The sequence below is a fragment of the Malurus melanocephalus genome, unplaced genomic scaffold (assembly GCF_030028575.1).
Source record: "Malurus melanocephalus ecotype Western Australia unplaced genomic scaffold, MMel_1.1 scaffold_450, whole genome shotgun sequence".
Taxonomy (NCBI): domain Eukaryota; kingdom Metazoa; phylum Chordata; class Aves; order Passeriformes; family Maluridae; genus Malurus; species Malurus melanocephalus.
In genome coordinates this window covers 32,271-44,365 of record NW_026623682.1, presented here as the reverse complement: position 1 = coordinate 44,365, position 12,095 = coordinate 32,271, and the positions used below count along the sequence as shown (strand labels likewise).

The 12,095-nt window shown below is 45.6% G+C and overlaps 1 protein-coding gene across 2 annotated transcripts in view; it reads right to left on the bottom strand.

Annotated features, from left to right (window-relative positions):
- WNK2 (WNK lysine deficient protein kinase 2) overlaps positions 1-12,035 on the bottom strand; it is a 111,323-nt gene extending 99,288 nt beyond the window's left edge. For both annotated transcript variants that reach the window (XM_057380371.1, XM_057380370.1), the window contains exon 1: positions 10,932-12,035. In XM_057380371.1, coding sequence (XP_057236354.1) covers positions 10,932-11,645 — 714 coding nt within the window. In that variant the 5' untranslated portion in view covers positions 11,646-12,035. The remainder of the gene's footprint in view (positions 1-10,931) is intronic.
- Positions 12,036-12,095: the final 60 nt, after the last annotated feature.

Here is a 12,095-nt window from a genome sequence, read left to right as displayed (position 1 = left end):
AAGCAATGTAGCAAAACTGTCTTTGAAGCCCACAGGTGAATAAGCCAGAGTTGTTAGCCCCTTCCCTCAAACCACCTGAGAGATGACTAAAAAAAGTATACTCATAATTCAGTAAATGAAGCTGTATTCAATGTTTTGGTGCTACTCAGAGAAGAACTGCTTTTCCAATAGTTTTGTAGCTTTAGCGGTTAAAAACTTTTTATGTCAGATTCATGAATGTGAACAGATAGACACATTTTAATCACACACTTTTTAAGTATTAACTGTTTCTCATACTAAGGGATGTCAGCCTCTCATCAAAGCTTTCCAGGTTAGCAGCCCCCAGGCGGATAAAGTGTATTTATTGCATGGCAGGGGAACAGGCTCAGGCAGAGTGGTCACAACCAGGGACAGAAACTGAAGCAGTTAAGTCCTAAAAATAAAAACTTGCCTTTATTCCAGCAAGTTAAAAAGACATTTCAATTCCCTCTCCCAACCATGGTTCTTTGCTGTAAGTTTCTTCTTYCTAGTCTTTGAAAAGAAAGCTTAATCCTCTTCCACAGAGAGGGATTCAGAGATCTGTCTGTAGCTAGAGAAGAGCGCAGCATGCCTCCATAGCAGTATCTTGTATCACGTGGGAATCTAGCCGGTTGGCTTAATTTAACATGAGACTGTAAAAATAAGGCACAAAATTGACCTTGGTCCAAATGCACGCTCCTGAAGGCACTTGGGGCTCTGACAGCCAGTCTCCAGCTGCCAGCATGCTGAAGGCACTGTGCCTTTCCTCAAGGCGAGGTGCCTGCAAGAACTCCAGTCTGCAGCACATGCTCCAAGTGGCCTCAGCTTAGTTATGTGCACCTCATGTGTGARCACAGCTGGGACCCAGAAGTCAACTCTTCAGCCATTCCTCAACTGCACACCTGTCATGTGGAGAAAGGGCTGCTGCTCTCCTCTTCCATAACACCTAGAAGAGGTACTACCCATTTGTTCTCCCACGATGGCCATACTTAGACTAAAGAACGTACACCAAGAGGGGAGATACATTTCCAGCTGCTCTCACATGTGCAACYGTCACTGGAGCCTTTACCAAAGCCTCCAAACTATCATCCTGGCAGCTAAGGAAAGAGTAAGGAGCACATCTCCTGCAACTTCATGCCTTCAAGACAGAAGATTTTTTCCATTCTTAGGAAAGTGTATCCCAAGAAGAAACACTGGAGCCTGCTGGATGGACAGCAGTGTTTCACCACTGGTCCCACCTCTCTTGCAGGCAGTTCAAGTGTCCAAAGATGGAGCAACCACTGTTGGATGGAGCCTCCCCCAGCATCTGCTCCCTTGGGACCCTGCTCAGAGCTAACACAGCAGTTCAATTCTGGCTCACCCTGAGGGGGCATTGCGCACCTTCATAGGATCCTGGCCTGGATGCCCACATTGATCTCCTGCTTCCTGATGTGAGTACAAGTCCAGCCTCAAGATCTTATATGGAGACTCCGAGGTGATCACTGCTACTTGACATGCATGGGGTTCCGAGATCCCCGCAGACTATAAGAATTTATAGTTCTTGCTTTCCATAACTTTTGTCCCTTTCTGGAATCTGCCACACATCCAGGGATCAGCAGAAGCTTTCCTCTCATTGTTTTTAAAGGAACATTACACAAAAATARTCATGTGTTTCCTGGAATGCTACAACAAGAGCTTAAAATTAACAGGGCCCTTATAAAATAAACGACTCCYAAATACTGCWCTATGCTCCCTCTCTMACTCACWCCCCTCCGCCTGTGTTGGATGTTCYTGGRGATCACAGGCTTCAGTTAGGCTGAACTGCCACAATGACTTTTTACACTCATTAAGGTCAGTGAAACATGTTACACAAACTATCACAACTCATGCAAGGGAAAAAAAAAAGTTAGAAGTCTGGAGGGCAGGGAGCCTGTTGCTGCATACCCAGAAGAACACAACCCAAGAGGCAGCGTCACAGATGGGATGTGAACAGTCATTCTAGGTCACTCCTCCCAGTTCATTTTGCCCTGTGTCTTGTGGCTTAAAACAAGTGGTTGTATATTTTTTTCTGTTAATCTTCTGCATGCACAAACAGCATTAAGTACATGCAAACACATCCATGTTGGTCATGACTGTGCTATCTGCCAAAAGACATGAGATGGGGCTTGGAGCAACCTGGCCTAGTGGAAGGTGTTGCAACCATGGCAGGAGGTCAGAAAAATATGAGCTTTAAGGTCCCCTCCAACTCAAACCATGCTGGTATTATACATCCTCATCCTGTACTAGCAAACAAAGGCAATATGTGTTTTCATAACTGAGATAAAAAGCAAGTCCATTTCATTAGTGTAACACTTGCTTTATTATCTACAACAACTCTCCAAACACACACTGGTATGAAAGAGAAACAAAACAAGTTCAGATGCACGCAACCATGGCTGTTTTCCTTAATTAATCATCAAAGCCTGGAACAAAACAAACCTATTTTGATAATATCTCACTCTTGTAAAACTGATTCCAGTGTTTCAGCAGAGTGCTGCACAGGCCTGCAGAAATGAGTTACATCCACTGAAATTTTTTTTATTCCCCCCCACTTTCCCCAGGGTTCTACTCGAACGGCAGGATTGATACTGCTCAGTCAAGCACCACAGTGGTAGCAGCTCCAGCCAGCACAATGGGGCACCTGAAATGCTCCTCTGACTGAGACAATCCATCACAGGAAAGGCAATCCATCAGGGAAAAGCTGCTTATTGTATAAAAATCTGGAATAAACACCATAATTTTAATCCTTTGAGCACAGTCTAGTGAGAGGAAGGAACATCCATTTCAGAAGCAGACAGAGGCAATGCCTAGTTTATGCTGCTTCTGTAGAATCAATACTCAGCTCTCAATATAYTAAGTGACCAACTGTCATCTGTTCTTTATAATAAAGCCTTACTTTATAGAATATAGACAAAATTTTATTATTCAGCTAAAAAAAAAAAAACCCCTTCCTCCATCTGTTTAGTCTGACTATGTTTTAGGCAGTTTAAAGCATTTGAGGTATACTGACACTGCCTTTGGACAAGCCCTGCTAATTCAGGAATACAGAACATCACATTACCATGCTCAGTTCAGAACCACAATTTATCAAGGCTCATGCTTGGCTAAAAAGTTAATGGAAAATACCTAATAGCTATCCAAAACCACATAAATAGCTAAAAGAAAAAACCAAACAAAAATGCCACCCAAACAAAACAATAAGGCAGCCAGTGTCCATACAGATTTCCATTCAAATGCTCTGAACTATGGTTTAAATAAAAGGCCTTTAGAATAGAGGGAGCTGGACTGTAGCAGGACTTTCAGAACCTGAAAAAGATTTATTAATAGCTTTAGTAACCAGCTACTGYACAGCTTCCCCTTTCCCCCCACAAAAAGCATTACAAAAAAACTAGAGTGCAACAAAAACATGCTTATTTCCTTTAAGGCTTTTATTTTCTTAGAAAAAAAATACGAATCAAAGCCATGAAATTTACTTATCTCACAAACATTACATTAAACTCGAATTAATTTTAGTAAGGTGGTGCTGATATTCATAACAGGATCAAATACCATTATAAGAGCATTTAATTTTCCTTTAAAAAGGTCAAGAAKGAAGATAAGATTGAATTCACGTAAAATGGCCAAGTAAGAAACCCCCAACTGTTACTTGAACCTGCCTATTCCTATCTGTTTTCCTCAGAGTTCATGAATAAGTGGTTTGTAGCCCTCTGTAGCAAACAATTGAAGAACAGATGGTATTAGGTCTTCAGTTATGCCTTCCTTGATAGTTTAAAYAAGATGGACATTGCCAGAATGTGGCCTTTCATTTTACCCATTACATTGCATATTAACCACTATCATACAGCCACACTTCTGTATTAACACTATAGAGCAAAAATTATTTAGGTGTAATTTTTTTAAGCATTTTGGGGATAATGATGAAGAACTGAAAGCACAGGTAAAGCCATTCAAAACCAAGATGGAGCATGTCCCAAAAAATAAAATTCAAGAGGAGTAAGAGTTTATCATATTTCTTAAAGAGACTGGGTAGAAGAGATATCACCACCCCCCACTACCTGCACATCATATAAGAGTCACTCCAGAAAGTTTTCAGTGCACATTTATTAACAGTTGATTTAAAACTCAGTCTAGGTTCACCAATTCCTACAGACAAACTGCTGGGAAATAAGATGTTTCCTAAAGCTTAGAGGTGTTCACTGGCATGTCACAACTTGTGTCCACAACACAGGTGACAGCAGGGGACATGGGGAAAACAAGCACAACTCGCAATCCACTCCTTGTCCCAAAGTCCCAGTGTCYTTTACAGGGCATGGGCATGTGCAAGTCAAAAGAAGCACTCAGAAGTACTGTAGCTAATTCTGAATGGATAAAATTCCCAACAAGCACACTATTTGGGATAAACATAATGTCAGAAGGAAGTATGGACCTGATTCCTTTGGAGGACAATGAGATTTTTATCAGGGATATGGAAAGCTGCTTATGGTTTGAAGATCAGTCCATTCCAGAGAAAGGGACTAGTCTAACACACAAGAGGGGCTTTATTTTGTGGTTTATTAGAAACTGGATTTAGAAAGATCCACAAGTACTCTTGCAGTGGCGCAGACTCCAGGCAGAAGCAGCTGTGAACCCCTCTTGGCRGGAGGCTGACTTCTGCTTCCAAGGAGGCAGGAGGGCAGCAGCAAACAGGGAGTTGGCTTCCTCCTTTCAGAGCTACATAGGAATAGCAAGATACTGGACTGAAGGTTGTTTCCACTCAAGTTCTCAACCCCCTAGGAAAATCCTAGGCTGCCCTTCTTGGTCAACCTAGGTTTCACCCACACCAAAATCAACACTGGGACAGCACCCATGTTGTCCACCAGCATCACTTCAGGGCAAAAGATACATTTCCAAACATAACTTCAATATCATGTGTATAAACTTAAACATGAAGAAAACCAGTTCTGCTTCCACATGACCCTTTTGGATACTGTCCAACTGCTATTTGCAAGCCCCTCCTGTTGCAGTGCAATGAAGATGTCTCTTCCAGCAGGAGTGCCAAGTGYCACACATCTCACATGACACACCTTTGGCTGCCCTTTCCTTAGGCCTACAGCCTGTCCAGGGATCACACATCAGCACTAAGTTTGTATTTWTGTCTTCTGGCCAGGCAGACCCAGCCCATTGCTTAATGCACACACAGGTAAGTGTCCTGCTGCTGGCCATCAACAGCCATGTTATGGCAAATTAAAAAACCAAACTTCCCACTACTTGAACCCACATGAACCACTGCAGCAGGCTCCAGAGGCAAAGGAGATTTATCCCTACCTTCCTCCTCAACAATGCCTTCACACCCAACCCTTACAGTAGGGCTTCCACCTACCCACCAGGAGACATTCTTTCAAACCTCTGTAGCATCTCTAATCATTCAGACTATCAAAGCACATTAACTCCAGCAGCCCATATCTTTTAGCACGTCATTACCATGCCTCTGAACTTTTAAACTTCCCTTATACCCTAACCACAAAATAATAACACCAGTGTATATGTTACTCCTGTCAGGCTGCATACCAATTGCAAGCATCACCACGGTGACAGCTTGCAACATCAACTTTTTCCACCCCCCCATCAGCTGTGGATATGAGATGACCAAARGGACCAGAAATATCCTTTACACCRATTTCTGATTTGAAGCAATTTCTTCTTATGGCAAMTGGACCCACATATCTAGCATGAACAGTTTCACCAGAATTAAAAGAGCACACAGCCAACCTTTAGGCACAAAGTGCTCAAAAGCAAAAGAAAGGAGCCTTATGTGATTCACAAGCAGAATGTGAAAGCCTGATCCAGCTCTACTTCATTTACTGAATTTGAGAAGCAGTCTATTAATAGTTCACTACCATATCCCTGCCCTGCTTCTCCATGCCAGGGCAACAGCTCTGCTAACAAACACCAGTGATACAGGCACATACTTTCATACTGACACTGTAAAGCACAGCTAGAACAATTGTTTCAATTTAAACAGATGTCACATTCACAAGAATTAACAGGAAATAGAMAAAATTTGTCTTTGAGTCCACTTAATATGAGCAGACAGCAATATCAGATTCAACCTTTCAGGTACAGTCTCTCTCGTTTCTTCTCCCAGATTTCCTAAATTATTCTGTTCATTTACACTACAAAGTTTACCTGGCCAATAAATTACCAACGGAGATAGTAAACTGATACTATTTTGAAATCAGATGAATTATACTATTTTGAAATCAGACGAATGCTGCCAGCCAGCAAGGACACTAACAAAAGCTAAACCAGCACACCAGTGGAAATCCTGAAGTTACTACCCTTTTCAGGAAGAAACCCCCTGGAATTCTGATACAGGGGTATAAGACATCATCCCCATTCCACATGATAAATTTTGCCAACAGTGAGTTGCCAGCCAAAGCAAAGCGAAGTTGCTCTAACACTGTCTATTTTATTGGGTCCCACTTTTAAACATGCAAACATATCTGCTTACAGCTGAGCTGTGGTCCTTGATGGCTCTTTAACTATTGCACATCTTCTAAATTAACATGAAAACACTACTYAAAATTTTAAGAAAATAATTATATAGGGATCATAGCATGCTCTCATAGCACACTTGGAAATAAATAGCTCTCTCTTTTCCCCACTCAAACTTTAAATTTTGCTTCAAGGAAAGGTTATTGGCCTTAGAAATAAACATCACCAATTTCATTTCAGTCTAGCATTTATGACTTTAAATGTCCTTTTTATTCACCTTGCATTAAAACCAAGTTTAATCTCACCTTGAACTTCTAGACCATTCACGCCATATCAAAATCAGGCAGCCAATCAGCATGAGCTTCTTGTGTAATAGGATAACAATTGAGAGCAAGAAAATTCATTTGATTCATGTGTCRTATCAATATAGGAAGAAAATTTAAGACTTGTCCACAAACATCAACATTTGAACTTGAAAATTAAGATCCATACCCTCCAAAAACCTGAAGCTCCTGAATAACTGAGTGATTTCAACGTACAATGTAATTCCATGCTTTTTTCCTTTGATTCATGCAGTTTGAAGAGATTASCAGTGACAGAAAAGCGTAAATGTGATATGAGACTATAACTTACAACACTTATCTTTTAAAGTTAATTAAGTTCTTCCCTACGTAGCTATACCAGGACTACCAGAAGCCCAAAGAAAATCTGTGGGTGTGGGGGCAGAACACTGCCACTCGAGCAGCAYGGCCATTCCACCACTGCAGATCTGSYATTTGGTGGCCATTGGAAAATGCTGTCAGAGCTATTCTAATATCCCAGATTTTTAACTTAGGCTGCCCGGGTGTGGAAGGAGAACTGACTTCTGTCTATCCTTTGCTCTCACCCAACTGCCCAAATACCTCCAATATCCAACACCTTGATGCTTCCTGCGACTCAGCAAAGTTCAAGACTCCTGCACATTCTCAGTGTATGCAGCACCTGGACACCAAGTGTGCTGCATCCATCTAAGCACCCATATGCARTGGGAAAAGCCTGGCTTCCCTGTGCTGATCCCCAGGCATTTTCCAGCTTCCTGCAACAGCAGGATGAGACAGCCCATCCTTTCCACATTTCTCAACAAAAAATTTAAAATTAAATACGTCAGTATTAATAATTATTAATAAGCAAGAACCATAAAGTACAATGAGGCCTGTGCATTTCATAGTACCAGGTCTGACTCTTTGCAGAGTCCCTACATATTCCCAGAGGGAAACGTGATGGGCATTTTGAAACCGTTCATCTAACTAAAAGGARTATTTGGCTTGCCAGTAGGGGAGTGGCAAAACCTGTATTCCTTATTTATGACCTAACATTTTACTTATGAGTGCAACACTGCAATACTGYTATGCCAAAGCCTCACCACACAGCAATTGTACGCCGTCAATTAATATTAATTAAAGCTGATGAAAACCTAGGAATGCAAACCCTTCCAAACTGCAAGGGCACGCTAATCCTGCTCTGGCACTTCAGCTTCACGGAGGAACAATAGCCTTATTTTCTAGCTAGAGTTCAACTGCAGCTTTCACCTCTTCACACAGGTCTAAAGCCCAGATGGTTTGGTTAGAGTCTGGATCCCGCCCTAATCAGAGCTATGATTTCAGTTGTGAACCCTAAAGCCGTCTTTTTAATGAAATAAAGCCACTGAACAAGAATGGCTCGCGAGGTCTTTGTACAGATGGACAAAGACAGACACACAGGCAACATCACAACCGGGCTGAAAAACCGCTGAGCCAGGACAGAGGATTAATGCCTGCATGGAACCTCAACGCTGCTCACTTTCCCCACTCCAACTGTAAAAAGCACAAGTGCACTTTCAGAAGAAAAAAATACAGCTTTTTGCAATTTTTCCACAAAAAGGTTCTGGGCTGGGTTCTGATGGTATGAGGCTGCAAAGGAAGGCATTTTGTCTTCAAGAGCATGGAGATATATGATGGCTTCCCCTCAGTCTTCTGCTACCTATAAGGAACTTCAAAATTGTGCRGAGAAAGACAAATGGGGGCATATCTAATTGGCACAGCACACAAAAATTAATGYCATTAATAAAAAGTGATTTACTTGACAAAATTCCCTAGCTGAATTGAGAGAGTATTTTACAAGTCAAAAAGCTGGAGACAACACAGCCATTCACACCTTCTCCCATTGCCTCCTCTATACAAATCTAGCCCARAGGCACAGGTTTTAATCCTGTAGTTGTTAAAGGCTTTTGTCATTCAGCAAAGCTTTCCCAATCCAGACCAAAGTATTGGCTTCCAAAGTCACACAGCATCTCACATTACCTCTGGCATCACACACAAACCTGCACAAATAGTTTAAGGAGACCCTGCAGCCCCTGCCTCCTTCTAGGGATTCACACCCATTTCTCTAAGGCAGTCAATCCACAGAGTTTTCTTTCCACAATTAGAGGCCTAAAGCAAATTTTTTATTAAATTGAAAATACCTAGCAGTAAGATCTGATTTAAGCTGATGCATATACAGTGAAAACTAATGGGAATTTGAGAATTACACAGATTTCTTCACATGCAGTCAGTTCAAGAATTCCTAAACAAGTGTAACTAAGAATAAGAAAGCCATCCACCAGGTAAGAAAGCTTTCAACTGCAGTTTTCCCTTCCCAGTCTCTTCCTTAGGTGTACATGACCCAGACTCTAGCATTCCCAGTGTTTTCCAATACATGTGGCAGGCTTCAGTCATTAAAGTTGCTCTATTACAGAAAACATGTCGAAAATACATAACTGTCAATCCCCCTGCTAGAGCATTTTGAGAAAACCTGGCATCATGCTGAATTCTGGGATTGTGCAATGGCTCTGCAGTGATGGAGCTGGTCTGGGCTGGACCAGGAGCAGCATCAGCCTTTTCCTACAGACAACCTGCCCTCCAACAGCATCCCAGTCAGCATCCCTTCTGGATTTCAGGCTGCTGAAGTAGAGGCCTTACACACTTAGGATTCAGTTCCCAGCAAAGCCAGACAAAGCCCAGGCCTGTCCCCAGGCCTCCCTCCAGCAGTTCTCTTTTAAATCCCCTTGGAAATCCCCCAGGCTCTCTCCTTTCCCYCAAAACCCTCCAGGACACCCTGGGCTGGAGGAGAGAGGGACTCAGCCCCTCATACCTTGCCCGGCTCTTGTGTCTCCCATTCTGCATCCCAGTCTAACAAAAGCCAGGGAATGCACGACTATGAAGACTGGGAAGTGTTCCCAATAATTCTTATTAAGAGAGCAATGCTGCAGTGAATTATGATTACGCTGTGTAATGAAATCATCAGAGAATAAAGATGTGGCTGCACATCCATACTCAGCTATCCCAGGCAGCCAGGAGTGATTTACAAACAGACTGGGTCAACATTAAAAAAAAAAACCAAACAACCAGGAGCTCAGATGTATTGTAACACATTATTTTCATGCTACATTCAAATACTCCTGTAGGCCATAAAGCTCAGTCACCCAGTGGAGGTTTATAAACCTCAAATCATAATGAAAACTTAAACCTCATTTCACTTAAGTTACAGAGTAACTCACGCGAAAAATAAAAAATTTAAGTCTATTCTAGGTTTTTCTCTTAGATAGGTCTCATTCCAATGGATGCCAACAAAAGTGAGGTCACAGGCACTATAAGAAAAAAAAAAATTAAGCATGTACTCCTGTGATTTTTACAGAAGGCTACAAAACCCACCAAGAACAGGGTTAACAGCAAAAGACAAAAACCTGCAAAAGACAGCATCTAAACCTTCATTCTCTTTAAATATTACTGGATAACATTACTTCATTCTAAAAATCTAGACCTTTTATGTAAAAATCTGCCTTTTTAGAGGTATTTGGACACATAGGTCTTTGACCTAACCAAAGCATTAGGCAAACATGATGCCCGAAAAAAGGGCAAGCACTAGGGTATATTGGGAGGTTTGATTCACCAGGAGAGTGACAATTTCATGGCAGGGGAGAGGGCAGGTCAGGGGGAGCAGCTCCTCAGCCTTTATGAAGCCGTAACACAAAAGGAAATTTTGCTCCGGCAACGCACTCCAAATCACTGACGGTCAGTGYAATTTTAACCCAGAGCTGCTGCCTSGAGAAGGGGCTGGGGCCGGGGACGAGCAGTCTCGCTCCAATCAGCCCCTTGGCACGGCAGCGGGAGCCACGCGTGACCTTCGATGCGCCAGGCTGGGTCCTGCAGGCATCCTCGGCTGGAGCAGCGCCGGGCCGAGGGGGTTAAGCGTGGGAGGAGTGTACATAAGGTGGTGGATCCAGAGCCAATGGGGATATTGCGCTATAGTTAGACACTGAATCCTAAGCGATGGTGACCATAGAGGCTGCTCAGGGYTGAGCTGCTCTGGATGACACCGGCACGATGCCTTTAGTTACCGGCTTATAAGGCAGGAAAAAAAAGCAGAGGAGGATCAGCTAGGCTTACCTGCAGTTCACACCACGCGACTTCCACCCACGTCTCCGTGTCCAGACCCTTGTAGACCGTTTTGAAGGATCCCCGCCCGAGCTCAATATCAAACTTTAGGAACCTGCCATCCGGCGAGGTGGCAACGGCTTTCATGTCAGCTTCCTCCTCGGGCTCCTCTTTCTTAGCCTTGCCCTGGTCCTTGGCAACATCCTGCGCCTCTCTCCGCTCCGCATCCTTGCCTAGCTCCTTCTGTTCCTCGGCGCCTGCGGCGCTGCCCGAGGGCGGCGTTGCCCGCGGCTCTCCAGAGCACTCGGCCTCTCGGCCCGCCGCCTCCGCCGACCCCTGCCCCACCTTGGCCCGCTCCGCGATTATCCTCCTGGTTTTGGGGAGCAGGATGATTCTCCGCTGGTGCTCCGCCTCGGGCAGGTCGAAGGCGGGCTCCTCCTGGTCCGAGTCCACCACGCTCCGCCGCAGGAACCGCTGATGGACCAGCTTGGGGTCCTTGGAGCCGGGGCCGCGGGGCGGCGGGGTGGGGGCCCCGGGGGCTCCAGGCATTGCGGCAGTGTCCGTGTCCGCGGCTGCCCCGCTCGCCCCGCCGCCGGGCCCATCCATGTTCACGCCGGTCTCCGCAGCCGGGGGAACGCCGGGCTCGGCGGTCGCTGGAACCCCGCCACGGCCGCCGCCTCTGCCGCCCCGCCGAGGTGCCGCTCTGGCATCGCCCCCAGTTTCCATCCGGTCCGAGGTCTCAGCGCCCGCCGCCGCCCCGGCCCGGGGGAGTCACCGCGAGCCTCGCCCGCACCGCCACCTGCGCGGGGCAGAGCGCAGCCCTGAGGCTCCGCCACGGCCCGGCCCGGCCCCCGAGCACCTCCCCCGGCCCCGGGGCTCCGATGAGCCGGGCCCCCGGGCCGGGCCGCGGCCGCTCTGACCGGCCTCCCCCCAGTCCCCGGTAAGGGCCCGGCCGAGAGCGCCGGACGACCGGTGCAGCCCCGGACCAAGGCGCGCGGCGGGGACCGCCTCACCTGCGGCGGGCCCGCGCACAAAGGCGCGGCGGGGCCGTTACTTACGTGCGGAGCCGGGGGCTGCCGCGCTCACCGCCATGCGCGGGGGGAGGCGGGCGGCGGAGGAGGGGCGGCTCCGCCGAGCGTGCGCCTGCCCGGGTGCGCAGCGGGGCCGGGGGAGCCG